At 25.8% G+C, this 22648-nt stretch overlaps 5 protein-coding genes across 11 annotated transcripts; 2 read left to right on the forward strand and 3 right to left on the reverse strand.

Annotated features, from left to right (window-relative positions):
• Nucleotides 1-1105: 1105 nt before the first annotated feature.
• On the reverse strand, nt 1106-6991 carry LOC117238526 (putative uncharacterized protein DDB_G0282133). 2 transcript variants are annotated; one of them, XM_033503504.1, is made up of 15 exons: nt 6365-6991; nt 5915-6048; nt 5728-5829; nt 5533-5657; nt 5282-5465; nt 5097-5200; nt 4895-5011; nt 4688-4803; nt 4560-4608; nt 4225-4404; nt 3896-4136; nt 2840-3772; nt 2474-2637; nt 2162-2321; nt 1106-2066 (listed from the first exon to the last, which is right to left on the reverse strand). In XM_033503504.1, exons 1-15 carry the CDS (start codon nt 6387-6389, stop codon nt 1224-1226), a joined length of 3477 nt encoding a protein of 1158 aa, XP_033359395.1. In that variant the 5' UTR covers nt 6390-6991; the 3' UTR covers nt 1106-1223. The 2 variants fall into 2 exon arrangements, with proteins under 2 accessions (XP_033359395.1, XP_033359396.1); XM_033503505.1 differs by having other exon boundaries at nt 1224-2066; nt 6916-6953.
• A 122-nt stretch (nt 6992-7113) lies between these two features.
• On the reverse strand, nt 7114-15242 carry LOC117238496 (DNA polymerase zeta catalytic subunit). Of its 6 annotated transcripts, none has more exons than XM_033503440.1 (19): nt 14905-15242; nt 14688-14835; nt 14416-14602; nt 14223-14316; nt 14056-14143; nt 13664-13824; nt 13366-13594; nt 11983-13239; nt 11833-11902; nt 10529-11759; nt 10301-10451; nt 9674-10222; nt 9280-9592; nt 8880-9198; nt 8558-8806; nt 8326-8439; nt 7766-8184; nt 7445-7673; nt 7114-7368 (listed from the first exon to the last, which is right to left on the reverse strand). In XM_033503440.1, the coding sequence occupies exons 2-19, from the start codon at nt 14824-14826 to the stop codon at nt 7231-7233; spliced, it is 5937 nt and encodes a 1978-aa protein (XP_033359331.1). In that variant the 5' UTR covers nt 14827-14835; nt 14905-15242; the 3' UTR covers nt 7114-7230. The 6 variants fall into 6 exon arrangements, with proteins under 6 accessions (XP_033359331.1, XP_033359332.1, XP_033359329.1 ...); XM_033503441.1 differs by having other exon boundaries at nt 9674-9788; nt 10212-10222; nt 13664-14143; XM_033503438.1 differs by having other exon boundaries at nt 10529-11756; nt 13664-14143.
• Nucleotides 15243-15421: 179 nt separating this feature from the next.
• LOC117238499 (guanine nucleotide-binding protein subunit gamma-1) lies at nt 15422-16206 on the reverse strand. Its single transcript, XM_033503446.1, has one exon. The coding sequence runs from the start codon at nt 16170-16172 to the stop codon at nt 15960-15962; it is 213 nt and encodes a 70-aa protein (XP_033359337.1). The 5' UTR covers nt 16173-16206; the 3' UTR covers nt 15422-15959.
• Nucleotides 16207-16633: 427 nt separating this feature from the next.
• Nucleotides 16634-19378, forward strand: LOC117238497 (T-complex protein 1 subunit theta). Its single transcript, XM_033503444.1, has 5 exons — nt 16634-16792; nt 17300-17602; nt 17693-18337; nt 18410-18850; nt 18947-19378. The coding sequence occupies exons 1-5, from the start codon at nt 16733-16735 to the stop codon at nt 19130-19132; spliced, it is 1635 nt and encodes a 544-aa protein (XP_033359335.1). The 5' UTR covers nt 16634-16732; the 3' UTR covers nt 19133-19378.
• Nucleotides 19379-19760: 382 nt separating this feature from the next.
• Nucleotides 19761-21593, forward strand: LOC117238498 (putative hydroxypyruvate isomerase). Its single transcript, XM_033503445.1, has 5 exons — nt 19761-20076; nt 20181-20292; nt 20387-20559; nt 20630-20749; nt 20833-21593. The coding sequence occupies exons 1-5, from the start codon at nt 19881-19883 to the stop codon at nt 21018-21020; spliced, it is 789 nt and encodes a 262-aa protein (XP_033359336.1). The 5' UTR covers nt 19761-19880; the 3' UTR covers nt 21021-21593.
• Nucleotides 21594-22648: the final 1055 nt, after the last annotated feature.

Below are 22648 nucleotides of genomic sequence, written 5' to 3' on the forward strand. Positions count from 1 at the left end.
TTGCTTATATTGCTTAAACCTCTATTTAACTAAATTTTACTTAATTTTATGTATTCTTATTTATAGTTAAATTATAAACAAACTGTTGGAAAAAATTGTCTGTTATATTACTTAAAACAAAATAAACTATAACAAATTTTAAAATGATTTTAAATATAGTAAGACACATATACTATATATACAACTAGGAATAATGAAGGAGAAGACATATGCCATTTAGGTTTTGAAAGCATTTCATAAACTATAAAATTTAATTATAAAAGATACTTAAATATTATAAATTTTATAAGTATAAATAATACTTATTGCAAATACATTAGAAGCTAAAGTAATGTATTGTATACAGAATTGAAATGTATTTACCGGCATATATGTACAGTACTTTTAATTCATAATTGAAACAAAACAATAGTATTCTTTCAAATATGTATATTTTTAACATCTTGTAGAATATATCAGGAGAGATGGTAATCAGGCAAGAAGTTATTTTATATACAAAAGTAAGTCGAGTAAGATGAAGATTCTTGGTTGAGATTTTATTTTGAAAAAAATCATATTTGAAAATTTTTCTATTACGTATGCACGTAGATAACTTTCAATTGAATAAGGGTGGTACAAGCAGGTAAGAAGTTATTCTACAAATAAAGGTAAATCAAAAGTGTAAGATAAAACTTTTCGTTTGAAACTTCTTTTTCGGTACTTCAAATTTGAAATAATAGTCATTGACAGATACAATCAATTCGATCGGGAATGAGCTGAGTAGTGTAAATTTTCAAACTCGACTTTTTGTTGAAAAGAATCTGAAATGAAAAGATGTTATCCTTTTTTTCAATTTGCCTTTGTTTATAAACTCATCTTCTGTCCAGTTACATATATTACCTACCCTGATACATTTTTTATGTACGAGTATTTATATGTACGTACATATGTAATTTTACAAAATTTACAAATTATTCTTGTATTATCCTTAAATTTTTAAATGTTGCATACAAAAGTGATATATTTATTTTATGAAATTATATTATTAATGAATGTATCATGTATGAACGTGCTTTTAACATTTTGTAAATAAATATTCTATGTACATATTTATATTATAACATCGAAAATATATTATTTCAAACAATTTCTTACTACTACTTCTTAAATCACACTTCTAACTATTGTACAAAATACCAATATGTATTGTTTATTGCAACGATTTCATTTCAGTAATGAAATCTTCAATTTTTTTCAGTTTCAGTGTTGTGACTTGTCAATTCTTTTATTACATATTTAGATGTAGATAATGTAAAATTTTCATCGTGTTTTGATTCATCTATGCTTGAATTTTTTACATGTTCTGATGAGTTAAAATTTGTTTGTATATTATTTTGTTCTTTTAAAAAATTTGCTTGTTGAACGCACCTTTTACTATCCTCTTTTTTATATCTTGAGAACAAGTTTGGATTATCATCGACAAAACATTTAATCTTTTTTAAATCAATACTTACTTTAAAATCTGTTTTCAAACCTTTTTTCATATGGTGTATTTCATATGTTTTGTCTATAATATCATCAAAGTTTAAATTTTGAATATTTTGTTCTACATCAATAATACTTTTAGCATAATTATGGTTACAACTTGTAATGGCATCGAAGTTATTTTTAATGTCGTCACTTAATCTAATAGTTTCATGACTTCGTCCTCCATCATTATGCTCAACTGTTTTATTCTCACTTTGATTATTGTTATTTGTAAAAATATTTGGATTATTTGTAACTAATGTTGCATTAATTAGTAAATCATCTTTTGTATTTTTGCAAGGAATTGTTATTACTGGATCCAGATTTTCCTTTATATCATCTTGATCATGTTCAGAGTATTCATTAACAAATATGTTTGTGTTTTTGTCTTTATTGCTATAAATATTTCCAGATCTAAAATTTAGTAAAGTATCATTTTGTGTTTTAAAAATACATTGTGGAGCAACCTTCTTTATTGGTACATCAAATGTAGTGTTCTTCCTTGTAGTAGTTACACATTCCATATTAATATTTACAGAATATTTATCATATAAGATCATCTATGCAAAAAGAATTATAATCACGTAGGTAATCCATAAAGTTCCTACATATTTTTAATGATATAATAGACAGATACTAATTAAAATATATTCACCTGCAGATTATTTATATTAGATACACGAAACTTAAGATCACGTAAACACACATATTCTGGTATTAATTGAGAATAATTACTGTCTGTGGATTCACTTTTCCCTTGCCAATACATATTGTGAAATTTATTATTTGATGTCCTGTGTTGTTTTAGCATAAGCCTATAATTCATGAAATATCATAATATTTTATATACAAGTGCAATGATATTACTTACCAAACATTTTATCCATTTGGAAGTATAAATATGTAAAATTTAATTTCGGTAAATTGTTATAATGTAAAAATATTAATGGAGATATATAATGCTTACATTTCAACATCGTTCTGAGGTTTCCATTGTTCGGCTATTTGTGATCTTTTTGATTTTGAATGGTCTAGTGTAATAGATTTGTCAATGCAATTAATTCTTGTATCATTTGTGAAACTTCTGTTACTTGATTCAACAACAGGGCTGATACCTCCATCCTCATCACACTGTTAATATTACAAACGATACATTCAATAAAACAATTTAAAGAATTTATATATTTTCTCTTTCAAACTATTTTTAAATAATGTTAATTATTCTTTAATAAATAATGTTAACATGAAATATATTGTACAATATATAGACACAGTTATTTTATTATACATCTCTTTTGTAGAAAATATACAATTTAAAAGATATTTTACTTACATCTTTTATGTTATTATTAACTTTAATATTTTTAGATATTTTATTCATTTCATTTACAGTATCTACAGACATGTGAAATTTTTCTTTGTTTGTATCAGTATTATTAGTGAATATATTATTTGATACATTCATTTTTAATGAACATTTTGCACTAGACGTATGTGGAATATCTTGATTCTTATTACAATTTTGTTTAATTTGAATATGTTGTTTTTTGTTTTGCAAATGAAATTCATCTATCGAAGTGCTATCCTCATTATGATTACTAATTTTTAGATTATTTTTATTGGATGCAGCATATGTAAAAGCATGTAAAGGTATGTGTGATGCTCGTGATGTTTCTTCCATTACACTATTAGTTTCCCGCAACTTTTTAGGTTCACTTATGCATGAAGCTATTGGGAACGATATACTTTTATCACGTTTTCTTTTTAAATTTAATTTTAAAATATTACTGTGATAACATGAAGGTTGTAGCAGTGAATTATTACTTATCGATCCATCCCTATTTTGTGTTGTTGGATTATTGATCTTTTGTTCTACTTCAATAGATGATAGATTCTCAAATTCTTTGGGTGCCAATGAAACTACATTTGTAATTTTGATATTTGAAGTAAAATCAGTACAATTGTGTTCATTTTCATCGTTTAATTGTACTACATTATCCAAAATGTTAAAATTTGTTTTATTCTGTGGACTGAATTTCTTTAAATTATCAAATTCAGTTACATTTAAATTACTTATCAAGGAATTATTAGTATCTGTTTGATTTTGATTGTTTTCTTGTAACAATTTTTCTATTTTTAATAGACTAGAATCGTATATAGTATCACTTTTATTAGATTCGACTTTATTTCTTTTAAATGAAGATAAACAATTTTCACTTTCATTAGCTTCAATAAACACGTTATTTAATGAAATAAAATTACTGGCCTGTAAAATATATACGAACATCTGTGTAAATTATATTTTATAAATGATTATTTAATTTATATTTTTAATATTGAAATAATTTATATTCTCAGTTAATTCGTGTTTATAAGTTTTAATATTTGCCTCTATAATGTCATCATCACTATCGAGTGTAACAATATCAACTTGTTTGTCCAGTTGTGATTTGGAATGCCAAATTGAAGAATTGGAACTATCTTCATAATTATGAAACATTGAAGCTGTTACTGAATTTGACACACTCATAAAACTTTCCTTAGTACTTGTAGACTGCAGGCTGTGCTTTTCCACATTCGTTGGATCCAACATGGTATTTATATTTTCATTGGTTTGATACTTATTATTGCTATTGAATATTAAAATAGCTTTTAATATTAAGTTTAACGTACTTAGAAATTTATGCTCTTAATACCTTATATTATTTTAATACTAACTTTTGCATTTCTTCAATTAGTTTAAGCTGTCTTAATTTAAAACTCCGAGGGCCAGGGCGTTGTTTAACTATTGGTGATTGTGATGCAGAACTTATAAGTGGTGAACTTGATGTAAATGGTATAGGTGAGTCTTTACCAACAGAAATATCACTGTCAGAATCTTTGAAATCAGAAACATTCCTGGAGAAATAATTATGTACGTAATAATATATATTATATATATACTAAATATAATATACGTAATAATTTAAATTTATAAATAATATACTAATAATTCATATATTTATTAAGTAGTAATACTTAAATTTAATTCCTAGAAACGGACTAATACATACTGTAATGTATCTTTTGTTGTGCTTGAACTAGCAGTCACCTTAGATTTGCCTATGTAAAAGAATAAATCAAGATTAGGTAAAAGATTATTTCTTCAAAAACTTTAGTTAAAAAGTTCTTAATTGTTTACCTAGAATAGAAATACACTCTCTACATTCCCAAACAGGATTAGCCCATTTAAGCTGTCCACAAGCCATGTGAGTTCCTTGTGAACCACAAGTTCGACAAAGAGCTAATTCCCATTTCCTGCGAAATCACAATTACAACATATAAAAAATAAGAAATTAAAATCTTCAGTCACATTAACATGTAATAACTAAAATTTTTCTTTACTTACGCGTTACAACTTGTATATTTTCTACCTTTGGGACATAAGCATATTGGAGCATTACATTGATCATGTCTATATAAAAGTTCTTCAAATGCATTGGGTACGAGTTCCCAAGAAGCATCTCTACAGCAAAACCATTAAAATGAAAAATTCTTCTGATTTGGCATTTTATTACAAAATACACAAACAAACTTTATTTTTTACTTACTGACTTGGAATAAAAATACCAAATTCTGACATTGCCTTTTGAAATAAATTTTTATTATTGCATAAAGGACACTTAAAAAAATATCCAGCACTCATAGCCAGTTGCTAAAACAATTTTTTCGGAAACTAATATATATTTTGATATACTTAAAAATTCAAATATTTTTAAATAAACTGTTATTTTACCTGAACACATTTTCTATGAAACCATGCATTTTTTTTGCAACATGGAGCCCACATTGTACCAACTGTATCATAAGGATCTACTTCATCATAACATATGCAACATACTACTTTATTGGTTTTTGACAACTCAATTTTGACTCGAGCATCTATTTTCTGTTTTGGTCTATGCTTTATACAATATGATCTAAAATATAATATATTCATTTTTATAAAAAGGCCAAAATTATAAAGTCAATATAAATATAATGTACCTAAATTCATCAAAAAATTGATTTAGGGTTCCAGCCCTTAGCCCACAAGGATAATGAAATATTTTTTTACATTTTACATTACAACATCCCAAAGTGGCACCAGCTTTTTTGCAGTATGAACATACCTTTAAATTAAAATCATATTATAATTTTCAAATATATATTTCCTTTTTTTGTTTATATATGCATACTTACCAATCTTTTGCCCCTGCTAATTTCCTTCTTTATATCTGTTTTCAAAAATCCTAAAATACCTTCATCATCCTTTCCTCTCTGTTGCATGTTTGATGATAAAAGCTATAAGAGGATATTGTGTTGAAATGTTAAATATATATTATGATATTAAAACTGCTTAAAATATGATACTTATAAAATCATGTACCAAACAATAATAATGTGTAACAATTTCACCATCTTCATAAAATTTTCCAAATTCCAATTCATTATTCTCTGATAATCTACAGAAGCAGCAAATTCTATGTTTAGATGGTTTATTGCGCTTTGACATGGTGTTTGCTATAAAATTTAATAAACAGATTTAGAATGTATAACACATAAGAGATTAATATATGATATTTTTTATATAACTAATACAAAAAATATATGTAATTGCTATATATTTAACACAATAAATATCTATTAAACAAATATAATAAATATGTTGTTTATTTACTATAAAATGACGTACTTAAAAAAAATAAGTTTGAATATTTTATATAAGTAGGAATCATTCTTCTTACATTAATAAGTCAAAAACGACAAATTTTTAGTTGTCGTTGTCATTGTTATAGCAAATAAGTGGTATGTAAAATAAAACCAGTGCAATACGTACAAATTAATTTCTTTTCTAAAGACATAACTTCAGATGCATATATGCAGATAAAATATACATCAAAATTAAAAGTATCATATGAACTTTCTTTATAAATACATATTTGGAAAACACTTGTATTATGTATGTACAATGTACAAATAAGTCATTCTTACAATGAAAACGATCGACAGAATGTGAAATCGTGATATTAATGCATGATAATATAAATGAAACATTCCATTTCAATAACCCAATTAATATCTTTCTCCGCACAATACAGACAAGAGTACATAAAGAAATAACAAATTTTTAAACTTCGACAGGTTATTGCTCGATCACAAGCAGCTTATTTTCAAAATAATACTACGCGGGGAAACTCCATATAATTAATGTGATACTACACCAAACTTCTAATAAAGATTCACATGCTAATAACTGTATAAATTCTATATTCGTATATATGTCAAAAAATTGATAAATGAAGCTTTATTTAATTCAAATTACTAATTATTATTTATTATCAACAAAATATGCACTACAAACACTTTCTTTTAGAAGAAATTACAAACCATTGAATATATATACACACATGCACGATATAGCCCCAGTTGCACGTGTAACGATATTTATCCAGCTCTCTCTGGTGACGCAATAGGTAAACTATTCAAATACTCAAGTTAATTTTTTACAAATATTTCAGTACAGATTACATATTTTTACTCTTATTATTTTTTAATATATTATAACAATTATAACATACAATGTGATTATAATATTAAAAAAATGGTATTTAATTTATAATCTCTTTTATAAAAATATGAAGATATAATGTATTGGATAAAAATCACTATTTCATGATTTTTCTTTTTATATAGAAAATACCATTACATATTGCGAATAATATTATTTAAATAAGGTATTTGGACGAGATCTCTTCGAGCTTGCATCAATCGATATAAAACCGGGCAATCTAAAGATTCACATTTCGGATCATCCAAGTAGCCAGTACAAGACTGACATATCTAAAAAAAATAAACATTTTTATATCAATGCCCTTTATATTCATACAAAAAAATAAAATATAAAAATTATATGTACCATAGTAAGTTCGTGATGAGTACGTTCTAACCACCTTAACTTTTCATGTAGAATAGTAATTGTTTGACTTGGCTTTGACATGCAATTCATACAAATATCTTTTTGCGTTTGATTTTCACAAACAGCACATATAACAGTATTAAAAAATTGTCGAATAGTTAGCTTTTGATTGTTCGCACATAAATTAACTATTTTATCAGGTGTTTGGCGATGGATCATTTCTGTATACCTAATGATAGAGGAAAGTTAAAAGGTAATATTTCAGAACAAATATTACAAATAAACATAGCATAAAAGCATATTATATAATATTCATTGTACCATGTATTAGCATCAACGTTGACTAAATTTAAACACCGATTAAGTGGTGGTATAATAACTTTTGTTATGTAGTATATCGAATTTGGACTTAAACTTTCATCTAAAATTACTTCTGTTGGAGTTCGTACACACTGAATTAGTGGCTGATTTGGGGCTCCAGCCACTATAATATATCGTACTCTTTCACCAGTACGAGGTATCGCCCGTGGATCTTTGCGCATCAATCTTCGTGTTAACTCCAATGCAGGTACACAAGCACTGATTTTGTAACCATTCAAACCACGAAATTCCTTTGCAAATGTTAAATCTTGAATTGATATTCTTTTACGTAAAATTTTATCAAATTGTCTAGTAACATATTGTTTTACTAAAGAGAGATCCTTTGTATCAAATAGGATTTTCAATGTTTTTTCAAGTATCTGAAATTAAAAATTTAATTTAATTCTAAAATGTTTAATAATTAATAATAAAATAATAATTTAATTAATCAAAATTTAATATTGATATTTTCATATTATCATTTCTTCATTTATTTATCTTATTTTATTTCATTTACTTACCTTAGTTACAGCTGGACAACCATCTCTACGAACAGTTTCAATACCTTTTGCTAAATATTCAGGTTCTTTCTGTTCTGGAGACTCATACATATAACCACAGTATCTTTTTTTAGTCTGAATATGAAAAAATATTGTAGAATGTTATACGTATTAATTAATTAATTTATTTATTATTATTTATTTATTTTTGTTATTAATATATTATTTATTAATAATATTAATAAAACTTTACTTGTAATATTGATGGTTGCAAAACTTTTTCAAATTTAAGTTTTACAGGAGGAGGATTAGCTGCAGTAACAGTATCAGCAATTTCAGCTCCTATTGAAAACGCCTCTTCTTTTGATTTTCTACGTAAAAGAATAAATAACGAATCTGTATCACCATAAACAACTTCAGCTCCCCATTTAGGTGTAGATTCTACTATTTTAATCGCTCGTTCTAATGTTTCCCTTCCTTTACTAACAACACTGTCCCCTATCTTAATTAATAATAATTATAATTAACTTTGCAAAAAATTCATAAAAATATTATGTAACATATGTCTGACATACTTCAATACAAGGCATTCTGCCACTAAAATTAGCAGCTGTATAACCATAAGTAACATTTGCAATTAACTTAAGCCCTAATTGTTGTGAATGAAGAATACGTTGTAATGCGTGATTTTCATTCCCATGAAGTTTCATAGACTTTTTTACCATTAATCGAGTATTTAAAATTTCTGTAAGCATACGCGGTAATATTCCCATTCTTATTTCTGGTTTTACAAAAGCTACACCACAGGGTGCAAAATTTATTTTTCCAAATAGTTTCTTAGCAGTATCTTTTTTTATTTTTAATGTAGTTGCACCAAACTCATATGGTTCATAACTAGAAGAAATAAAAATGGTATTATATTTTTATGCTATTCTTTTTATCATAAACATATAGGAATATTGATATTATACTTACTGGCCAATGTGCTCTACACGACCTAAACATGTAGAGAAGCAATAGTTATAAGCAATAATAATGCTTGGATATAAACTTTGAAAATCCAGGACAATTAACGGATCAGTGTATAATGTGGATTGTGGTTCCATAATAAGTGGTAAAGATTCAGGTGCGCGCATTCGGGCTCTTTGTTGTATAGAGGGTGAAACTGAAATATAATTCAAAGGTTTTGCAAGCCTCAACATCATTGATTCAACTCGAAACTGAGAACCTCTTGAAAAAACTTCATAAAATTGTATTCCGAAAAGTCGTGCATGTTCACAAGTTCGACCTAAGATATTGTTGAAATATTATATAAGAAACAGAACATTACATTATAAAATAGAATGAAACAGTAACGGCTGATACAAACCAATAATATCAAGATGGATTAATATTCTCAATGTACCCACAATTCGTATGACATAATGAGTAATAACTCTCCATCGTATTGTTACACTTTTATGGTTCCACCAATTAGTTAAAATCTGAAAAGTAGGACATGACACTCTTTCACGCATTACATGATACATAACGTTCTCAAATGTATAATTTAATAATGCTATTTCATGTCTTATTATTCTCCAAACATCAAGGATAATTCGACCTGAGATTTTTGCATCACTGAAATTATCTTTATCAGATGCTTGTCCTTTAGATATTGGAGGGGCAGTTGGAATTCTTGAAATTTGCCACATAAAATCTTTTAGACCAATATGAGAAGCTCTATGAAAGATATATCCCCATGAAAGAGACTCAACCTCCCAACCAATTAAAATATCTGGATCACAATGCCTAACTAATATTATAAGACTATTTAGTAAATCCTCTTCAGTAGATACATATGATGTAGTACATGTATTAGCTGAATATATATTTTTTACTTTTGTATTTTGGGTTAATGAAGTTACAAGAATAGCACCTAAAATAGTATATAGTTAGTTTTATTCATGATTATAAAAAATAATTAAAAAAGAAATACACTAATTCTAATATATACCATGCTCTATTTGTTCAATTTTTGAAGATAATGGAACATCATTATGAATAGCATAGAATATTGCTCCAATTGGATCATGATTTGGATCAGGGAGAAATTTATCACGTGTAATAACGTGTATTTCTACTGCTAATATTGTCAGATATTGATGCTGCAATAGTTAAAGAAAATTTTAATAACATCTGATATGATATTATCTTATAATTGCATTTGATATGATAGTATTACCACAGTTAGGCCTTTGGCATTTTGACGATTTTCATTTTCGATATTATTACTATGGCCTTTTAGAGTATATTCAATTTGTCCATATGAAATACCTAGATATTGTGGTGTATCATTATTCTTGTATAATAATGGATTTTCAAGCATTTTTTGTAAAGAAGAATTAAAACTATTATTAGATTTGCTTGAATGCTCTGAACTGCCAGAACATTGTGATTTCATATATAGATTATTAGCAAGTATTTTGTTGAGAATATTGCTTTCTTTTATATCTCTTGGAAAATCAATATTATCTTTTACTTCATTATTATTGTTCTTCTTTGATAAATACTTTTTAGCTTGTAACCAAGTTTTAACATTTTTCGATGTTGGTGGCTGAATAAGAGGATGAATTATTAACGTATTGTACCCTGCAAGAACTCTCTTTATATTGCAAGATTTTATACTTGATCCAGAAGGATAAAACTCATTTATTCGTACTCGACGCCAGAGTTTAATACCCGTAACTCTATCTAAACTACATTTAAATGGAATTACTTTGTAAATATTATTACTTAAATTTTTTCTTTGCTTAAATTTTATCAAATCAATTTTGTTGCTGAAAAATAATGAATTGAATTTTGATTCTAAAATATCATACATCTTCATAGAGTTTATGATTCTTTCTCTGCTTGGTGAATTAAATTTACTTGTAATAGTAATCAACTTAGTTTCTATACCACTTATATCTTTTAGTGCCATGATATTTGGGGTATTTGATTCTGATTCTAATTTTCCATTAAGGTATTGTGTATATGTCATATTACAAACGTCTTCTTCATCTTCATCTTCATCTATATTTTTATGTATTAATGACATTTGGTCTGAAGTATTGTCTAAGTACAAATTGACATTATCTCTGGATGTACTTGGTAAATTATATTCATAATTGACTTTCTCATTCTCTCTTGTGTGTAGTTTTATAGAATTTCCATGACATTTAGAATTCATTGTGGAAATGCTAATGGAATTATTGCTTTTATGTATATTATCTATGATTTCTTTTGTTAGAGATAAGTTTTCGAAATATATATTATCCTTTACAGAACTAATTTCTTTATTATTAATATTCATAAAATTTAATTTTTTACAAATCTGTTTGTTATTTTTAAGAATAATTTGTGTTTCAAAATTTGTTTTTGATACATTATCTTCTTTATCAAAATTAATTGACTCTTCATGTACATTTGAACTACTAACATTAAAAATCAAATTTTATGTAAAACATTCTTGTAAAATAAAAATATAGTCATATTTGTAACATTTACCTGTCTTTGTGTTTAAGAATAACTGAGCCTGTTTTGCTAATATTTGAAGTTTCATTATGTGTAAAGAATGCTGAAAAAAATATAAAATAATTTATCTAAAACATAGTTTGATATATTTGAAATGATATATAACAATAATATACTACTTACTTTGATTTTCCTCTAAAGCTAAATTATCTATTTTATCACGAAATAAATGTTGATTATTTCGTTTCAAAGTATCATAACTAGATTCTGAACTACAAGATTCATTATTTCTAATATTTTTATCTATTTTTGGAGATACTATTTTTATATCAAGCGAAGAATATTTTTTTGAGACAGAACATGGACTATGTACCAATTTTGCTTTAGTTGGGATAGGATATGGTTCATTTGATAAATAATTTCCAATGGTATTACGTCGCTTATAAGGAGATTGCAAATTAGAATCTTCCAATTCAATCCTTCGTTTTATCAGTGAAATATTAACCACACCCTTGTCACTTTTAAATTTTGTATTTGGCTTATAAACACAAATGCGCTTTTCTTCCTTGTTAATGGTAGTATCCTGATCTACCTCAGAATCACTGGAGCTATTATCAGCATTACCATCAAGTGCAGGTATGTTTAATTTATTTGAAACACTATTCCTGATATACGATTCATTAGGATTGTTTTCAAAATCTATTGAATTTTTTAAATGTTTACACTTATGTAATGTATATTCGATCTCATCTATATCATAAACATCTAAATCTTTGTGATCTAATTTATAAATATTTATATCTTTATAATACGACAACTTTTTTTCAGTAGTTTGTGACGTTTTTCTACGTTTACTTTCAAATTCTCGATTTTGTTCCTGATAAAATGTAAAATGTTTAGATAATTTAATATCAAATATAGTTCCTTGCGGAATCATTAACTGATTTTGTAAAAAATTAAGATTTATTGGAATATTTATAAATTTTAATTCATTTAATATCATATTACTATTGAAATGTAGTGCAAATTTATCCAATTTTGTACATGCTTTTTTTCCCTCCTTTATTTTATTTCTAGTAAGCTGCCATATTAATTGCTCTTCATTTTTTAAAACTAAATCGCTTGAGCCATCATACTGAGGAACATCTCTTGAAGAAGTACTTTCAGTATTATGTTCAGTTATATCATTTGTTTGTTTGTTATCTTCTGTCATCTTACTTTCAATTTCAGTGATAACTGAGTTCCACGAACTAAGGCTCAAATCTAAACTTGTAATGTTCAAATCTTCAATTTCATCATCTTCATTATCCACTTTAATTTCATTATTCAACATAGAAAATTGAGAACCTAACATGCTATCGTTATCTATAATTTTCTCTTCTTCATTTTCTTCTCTTAAATCAGCCAATATTTCAACCAAATACATATCTTCAGAGTCCACTAAAACAAATAAGTATATATGTACATGTACGTACAAGTATATATATTTACAAATAAAAACTCCAATATATAATTTTAACAAGAAAATGTTTAATAAAAAATCCTACTTATTGTATAATTACTTACAAATAGTATTTTCTATTGTTTTATCTTGAGGTAAATTTTCTTTTATCTCAAAGTTATCAAATTCTAATAAACTATTATTTAAAAACGTTTCATCTTTAGTTTCTTTATTTAGCATTAGTGATTTAAAATGATTTGGAACATATGAAGCACTAAATGAGTTATTTTCATCATCCACTTCTAAAGGATAACTGTGTATTTTTGATGTTTTTGAAGTTATATCTTCACTAATCTAAGAGTACAAATGAATTAGACTTATATTTTTCAATGTGAACATTTTAAAAATAAGTTAATACTATACCTGTGATATAGACTGCAATTTTTTCCTTAATCTTTCTTCTTGATAAATATCATTCTCTGTTAAATCATAAATTCTGTTACTAGTATTAGAATACAAAAATTGTGATTCAACATTCTCTAAATCTTTTGCTTCTCTTCTATGTCTTTCTTCATTCCAAATGGCTGCAATACCAGGATTTAAATCCAAATCATTCTGAATTTCTTGTCTATTGAGTATTTCACATGCTTGCGCATCTACTTCTAATTTGCAGGTGCTTTGTTTAACAATAAATGCTGGGAGGTATTTTTGTGAATCAAATAAATTTAATGGACTCTCATTTTCTGAGTTTTCTTCTAATTTTGTATGTATGCATTGTCTAAATTTAACATCTTTTAAGTTTATTAAACTCATACCATATAGATTATAATCAATCATAAATTGCAAAATAAAAGGTATATGTGCTTCATGTGGTTGTAAACTTTGACCAAATATTACTCCATTCTAAAAAAGAATATTTGCTATTATTTCTGCATTCTTTAATAAATATAAAAAGATAATTACAAGCACAAATACTATATACTTGTAATAAATCAGCTGCTCGTTTGATCATAGCTGGATTGTAAAAGTAAATTTTTAGAAACAAATGTTCCTTTTCATGATATCCGTAAAAAGGACTAGAAAAAAGATTTTATGTAATCAAATTCATATATATATATATATATATATATGTATATATATGTACTAATAATATGCAATATATTTAATATTCTTACATTCCAGAAACTTGTTGAATTTTATAAACATGCTGAGTATTAGATATTGCAGATCCCAAAGATACATTTATTGCAGAATCTATTGCTGCTGCCAATTTGTACATGTAACTATTAACATTATCATTTATTGTACATGGTATGTACATATATGGAAATACTCCATGTATATGTAAACATGTTTTTGTTCCTTAATACAATTAAAAATAAAAGATAAATAATTATTATTTAAGTATTTATTAGTAAATATTACATATTAATAAACTACGATATACCAGAAGGAGTAGATCCAAATATCCTGATAACTGGGACTTGCCTAATTTCATTTCCTCGAAAGTCTGAAAATGTTACATCTACTCCTAATAGTGGAATTGACTGATAACTATCTAAAGTTACCAAATTGATTGAAAACATATTTCTTATCTATAAATAAAGCATTATATCTTTTATATTACTTACTTAAATAAATAAATCCGTTTTTTAAGTACTTACCTGAAGAATTGCAGGTTAGAAAAATTTTCTTTTTACACAATTATTGATAATAATAATTCATGTAAAGTGAGAAATATGGAATTCCAGGTTATGCTTATATTTGTTCGTCCACTGATATTAAATCTCAAAGTTATTATGCTCACAATATTTCTTGAAGTAAAGATGTTTTGTAAATGTTATTTTACTATCATTTTTATACATATATTAAACTATTAATATTGTTTTTAGAAATTCCAATTAATTTTTACATAGCCACACAACTGATGTTTCTGCTAATATGATGCAAAAGTCACAACATCAGGTATACTTTTATACTTTTAACTAAAAAAGTAAGTAACTGTTAATTTCATTAAATAACACTAAAATAGGTATATAATAATAATATAATAAAAATTAGAATTTATATTTGTTATAACATGTTTTTATTTTGTATTACAATTTAAATTTTACAAGTTCATTGTTATATAAGCATATGTAATTAGCAAAATAAATTGTACAAAAGTACATTAAACATACATTAGGCATTTGAAGTATTTAATTTCAACTTTGATTATGTAGACTGAATGAAAAATAGACTATAATATACTTTGTAGAGTAACAGGTTCTCATATTTAAAAAATATTACATTTCATAAGATCAACATTGTACAAAATAACATTTCACTTTTGTATCGCGTATATACTTATGCATATGCAGATAATATTGATACATATTAGAAATATTTTGTGCGTATGTATTTCATGGTAATTTATAGGCCAATAGAATTATAATAAAGCATTAGCAAATTATATTAGAAATTCTTCAAATATAAACTATTAATGCATAATTCTAAAGTTTAACGTTTACATGAAATAAATATCAAAATATGCATAGAAACAATAATAATGATGGCCCAAATTAATCAACTTAAGGTAATTAAATGAATGTTTGAATATTGATGATACAAATAGACTCGATATTTCATTCTAATCATATAATAAATTAAACATATCAAAATACAAATACTTAAAGGAAAAAAATTGAAATGATTCGCTTTTTACTTTAAACATGCAAGTTTAAAAAATGGTACAGTAACTTCTTTCACGAAAGGGATTCGATTTCTGTGATGAAAAACCAACCAAAAGATAATCTTCTTGCTCGTGTTCTGTAATGTATTTCATGATATCTTCAACAGCTTTGCTAACTGTAATTCGTTTTAAAGCAGCTTCACGTCGTAGCTGCTCCGTAATTTGCCGTTGTTGTTGTAAATTGGTGGTCACCATATCCATAACAGACGAAGGCAACAGAATTTTGTATGGAATACTAAAATAAAATACTAAAATGCACAACATTTCTTTCTTCTATTATTTAATAGCAATATTTAAAAGTATTAAAGCTATGAAATCAAATTACCAATTTTTGATAATAACCTCCGTCAGCGCGATACGCTTAGTAATACTTCAAATAAATTATTATACTTTTCCTACGTCTTAATAAATTTTATCAGTTTCCAACTTTAAGCCTATCCCTTAAGGCTAGTTTTCGTAAAGATGTATATTTGGATTGATAGGAGCTTTAGAACCTATATGACATATATAATCCCAATTTTTACACAAATATTTCTTTAAATTTAAATAAATCGTAACTATTTATTTAAAAAATAATTTATCTAACATCTAAAATTTGTCTAGTTATAAAATTAGAATTAGCACTGAGAGATGTCGTTATAGTAGAAACCTCGAAGGAAAGATCTGGATTCTTCATCATTTATGACGGAAAGTTAAATTAGGGTATTAATTGTGAATTGCACGTGAAGTATAAGGATCTTCTAATTTTTATAAAAATAATCATGGCTTTGCATGTACCAAAAGCACCGGGCATGGCCCAAATGCTTAAAGAAGGTGCCCGCGTAAGTATAAAATACTTTTTAAAAATTACGTGTATATTATTAAGCTAATATGAAATTATCTCAGAAGATGTCTTCTTTGGAATATGACACAATGTTTCATCAAACATTACCTTTTATAGACATATTATATTCGTTTGACGTACATATTTCTATAATATGCTTAAAAATGTAATATTCTCAAAAAATTAAAAAATTCCGATATTTTTAAATTTATTTTTTATATTATTTACAGTCGGTTTATAGCCTATAGATTGTTAATATAATTGTATGTGAACTTCAATAATAAATTTATGAATAAGTTTGGAATCATTACATGATGAACTTCTAAATGTTTTTATGTTTTAAATGTGATTAATAATTTCTAAGTAATAATTTTAAGCAATACCAAAGACCAAGTAGAACCAAAAGTTTTTATTTTTAATTTATTTTGGTTAATATTAAAGTACACCTAAGTAATTAAATATAATATTCATAACCATAACTGATATGCATTTTCTCTTTAATCAGTATTTCTCAGGTTTGGAAGAAGCAGTATATGGAAATATAACAGCATGTAAGCAGTTTGCACAAACTGTAAGGACTGCTTATGGTCCAAATGGCATGAATAAAATGATAATTAATCATATAGAGAAATTGTTTATCACAAATGATGCTGCAACAATTATTAATGAATTGGAAGTTGAACACCCAGCTGCTAAATTGTTAGTTCTAGCATCAAAAATGCAAGAAGCAGAAGTCGGCGATGGTACCAATTTTGTAATCATTTTTGCTGGAGCACTTCTTGAAGCTGCAGAAGAACTACTTCGTTTGGTAAAATTTCAAAATTATAAATACTGATATTATTTGCTAATTTTACAAATCACAAACATACTGAAAGGGTATAAACATTTTATATACTAGGGAATTACTACATCTGAAATAGTTGAAGGATATGAAGCTTCCTTGGAAAAAGCTTTGCAAATATTACCAACATTAGTCTGCTATGAAGTAAAAGATTATCAAGATGAAAAACAAATAAAACTGGGAATTAAGACAGCTATTATGAGTAAGCAATATGGAAATGAAGAACCTCTTACTTCTCTTGTTGCACAAGCTTGTGTCTCTATTTTACCAAAAAAATCTACTTTCAATGTGGATAATGTACGTGTTTGTAAAATACTGGGAAGTGGTATATCTAGTTCTGAGGTTGTACAGGGAATGGTATTTAAGAGGCAAGTTGAAGGAGACGTTACAAGAAAAGATAATGCCAAAATTGCTGTCTATACTTGTGCTATAGATGTTATACAAACAGAAACGAAAGGAACAGTATTGATAAAAACAGCAGATGAACTGATGAAATTCTCTAGAGGAGAGGAATCCTTATTAGAATCTCAAATAAAAGCAATTGCTGATAGTGGAGCTACTGTGATTGTTTCAGGAGGAAAGTTTGGAGATATGGCTTTACACTACATGAACAAATATAATATAATGGCTGTTCGTATACCTAGCAAATTTGATGTTAGGAGATTATGTAAAACTGTTGGTGCTACTGCACTTCCAAAATTGGTAAATAATTTTCTTGTAATGGTTATTTTTTAAACATATCACAAAGATTTAACTAATCATTTCTGCTTTAAGATTCCACCATCGAAAGAAGAGTTAGGGTATGCAGATTCAGTATATATCGACGAAGTTGGAGACACTATAGTAGTAAAGTTTGCAATAAATGGCAAAGATAGTAGAGTTAGTACTATACTTATTCGGGGATCTACGGAAAATTATATGGATGATATTGAACGGGCTATTGATGATGGAGTCAATACATTTAAAGGAATAACAAGAGATGGGAGATTTGTTCCAGGAGCAGGTGCTACAGAAATTGAACTTGCCGCACAACTCAGTACATATGCAGATACTTTACCAGGTTTAGAACAGTACGCAGTACGTAAATTTGCAACAGCTTTAGAAATTTTCCCAAAAACCTTAGCGGAAAATAGTGGAAGTCATGCATCTGAACTTCTATCTAAGCTTTATGCTGCACATAAGGAAGACAAAAAGAATTATGGTTTTGACATTGATGTACGTATTCTGCTATGTATCTGCTTAAAATTTTTGTAAAATTTCAATAATTTCATGTAAATAGTGAATATTAAAGAAAACTATATTTGTTTATAGCAAAAAGCAGGTCTTATAGATACACTGGAAGCTGGAATCTTGGATTTGTTCTTAACAAAACAATGGGGTTTAAAATATGCTGTTGGCGTTGCGTGTACTGTACTTAAAGTCAATCAGATTATAATGGCAAAACGTGCAGGAGGACCAAAAGTACCAGGCGGTGGTATTCGCGACGATGACGAGTGATAATACATAAAGCATCATATACATACATATAACATTTAATTATTCATTAATTCTTATGTTGTTAGCTTATAGTGTTATATTACATTGCTTTTTCATTAAACTTCATGTCAAACAAGAAAAATATTTATAAAAAAATATTGACTATTTATTTACACACTACATACTTGTTAATACATCTGTATGTAATATTACGCTGCTTTTTCTAATGAAAACATGATTTATAATAAAATAGTATTTTATAATTTCCTTTAAATGTTATGAATATAGCACTTAAAATTCGAATTATTGTGTAATATGTATAAAAGGCTAAATGAATGTTAATTAGGATTAAATATTTTTATATTATTTATTATTTTTTAATTTATTATATTTAGTTAAATATAAATCTTTTTAAATTTAATTGTTTATTAAATGATGTGTTATTAAGGTTAGTGTGTAGTTAGTATAATGATTAATTATGACTAACCAATAAAAAACAACAAATTTTCTGGTGAAATAATACAAAACAGAAAAATAGACTTTCATCGGATATAAATAGGTCTGTTTAATCAAAATTTGAACCATATATACCATATATACATATGTATAAAAAATATTTCTTGACTCTACACATTGTTAGGATATTAGTTTCTTGATAAAAAGATAAGAAGTTATATAATGTCTCAAATATTAAGCAATAAACAGTAGTCATTCTATCAGTAATTATAGTTAGATACTCCAGAACCTTTACAAAAGAAAAATAAGCAATATGAGCCTCAAATTTGCTTCCAACTTATCCTTTATGTTCACAGAGGCACCATCTATCATTGAAAGATATAAATTGGCAAAAGAAGCTGGTTTTAGAGCAGTAGAAAGTGGATTTCCTTTTGGTTTTTCCATTAAAGATGTATCAGAAGCCCAAAAAAATGCACATGTTGAACAAATTCTTATAAACGTGTTTACAGGTATGTATTTGACAATTACAACTAATGTGAAGCATTATACAAATAATGGCAAGAAAAATAGTCTTATATTAAGGTATAACTTTCGTTTTATTATAAATATGTAGGTGATGTTTCAAAAGGAGAGTTAGGATTTGCAGCGATACCTGGAGAAGAAGAAAACTTTAAAAAAAGCATTGATTTAACAATAGAATATGCAAAAGCATTAAATTGTAAACGGTAAAAAAAATTGTTTAAATTGATTGATATCATTAATGATTGTTTTTTCTAATAAAGAATTTTTCGTTTTATTTTTTATACAATCTCTTTTTAGAATTCATATTATGTCAGGCAAAGTAAATAAAGTAACAACTGTCAATGATGATGTGTATGTAAAAAATCTTTTATATGCATTGCAAAAATTTGAAAAAGAGGGAATACTAGGCCTTATAGAACCTATTAATAATATCACCGTACCAAATTATTATATGAATAGTTTCCAGAAAGGTAACCTTCTAATACAAAAGTAATTTTAATGAAAGACTTGAATAAGTCATTAATATGACATTTTTTATAGGTTTAGATGTAGTGAAGAAGATAAATAAGCCAAATTTAAAATTACAACTTGATATCTTTCACTTACAACATATTTGTGGCAATATTACAAAAAACATCAAGGAACTTCTACCATACATTGGTATGTGATTTATCTAAATTACATATACATATATACATATATTTATATACATGTGAAATTTATATATTTTCTTGTCATTATAGGTCATGTACAAATTGCTCAAGTACCAGATAGACATGAACCTAATACTTCTGGGGAAATAGATTATAAATATGTTCTTTCGATCTTAGAAAAAGAAGGATATGATGGGTATGTAGGTTTAGAATATTGTCCAAAATCGTCATCAGTAGATGGATTAAGTTGGATACAAAAATATGGTTATGAATTATAAGATTCATTTTGTAATTATATATTGAAAATCTTCATTTATAATATAACAATCATTTATTTCTTATCATTGTTTAAAGAAATCTTAAGTACCTCTTCTTATAACAGTCAAACATATTTTGTGTTACAATATACTTGTCACGTTTCTATTACAATATAACTTTATTATGTACTTTATATACACACAACAAGATTGATGAATAAGTCAAACTTATGTTAATACTTCCTACTAAAGTTACTTCTTTGCACATTAGTCTTATTTTTTTCACTTATGATTAAGTTGAACATAACTATTATTACTAATATAAATGTAAATTTTTAGTGTTTAATTACCATCTACTAAATTTACACAATTGTGTCATCAGTGCTATCACTGCTTTTGTATACAAGATAAGATTCACTAATAATACTTTTTTATTTAGTACTGTTATCCAGTACTTTTATATATCTTACTGATGTTACATGATACATTATATTTCAATAAAATCTGTAAACAATATAAAGAATATAAATTATAAACCATAAATTTGTTCTAGTAATGTAAATGTATTATTTGTCAATTATAAAGTATATGTTATATTAAAAGATACCAACTTTATTGTTAATCTTATTTTAATAAAAATATTATTGTTGTAAGTAAAAAATAAATTTATTCAAAACTCAGTTAATTTTTTTTAATAATTTTTAATTATATATTTATATTTATTAATTTATTAATAATTATATATTCGTTAATTTTTAATTAATTAATTTTATAATTAGTTGCATTAAATAAAATACATGAAAAAATCATTATTATAACGAAATATTTTCGAATATGAGAAAACGAAGAAATATCCTTAAAATTGTTTTTATTCTTTTTAATATGAAATAATATTTTTAAAAGTATGTAATTGTCTTAGTTTTTTAGTTATGTAACATAACTATCTCTAACAAATATAAATAGAGAATGTTATAGAATTTACATCAAATGTGATTAAAACATATTTTGTACAATATAAATAAAATTCATTTTGATATTTCATTTTAATGATTATTAAATATTTTTAATTTGAAAATGATAACAGATTTATTACCTTATAGTAACTTTAATTCATAATTTCTTTATAAAATCATTAAATTCAATGGCAACATTTCTTTTGTTTAGTCATAACTATTTATATATATCACCAAATAATTTTTATATTCTTCACATTTCAATGGCATCAATTATTAACAGCAATTTAATATCTATAAAACATTGTAAATTATGATCAGAATTACATATATTGCTATATGCAATAATATCTGTAAGTAATGAGAATGTTACTTATACATACCTAAAATCTTAAAAATTTTCTGCAGATTTTATGTTCTAATTTCTGTCAATAATTTTTATAATATGTGTTAATGTATACAGAACTATAAATGTTCTAATCTATAGTAATAAATATAATCTAGCTATCAATCCTTTGCATTTGTATATCAAAATACTGCAAGAAAATTATCAAATTAGCAAAATAACAAATAGTCCATAAAAGTACCTACAGAAAAAAAATTTACTGAAAAATATTTAACTTCAAACTTAAGACTAAGAAGGCTTTACTAAGATCAATAGAATCACATTTAACAGAAGGACTAATTAAAAAAGAT

Source organism: Bombus vosnesenskii, unplaced genomic scaffold, assembly GCF_011952255.1.
Source record: "Bombus vosnesenskii isolate JDL3184/JDL3185 unplaced genomic scaffold, Bvos_JDL3184-5_v1.1 scf7180000013527, whole genome shotgun sequence".
Taxonomy (NCBI): domain Eukaryota; kingdom Metazoa; phylum Arthropoda; class Insecta; order Hymenoptera; family Apidae; genus Bombus; species Bombus vosnesenskii.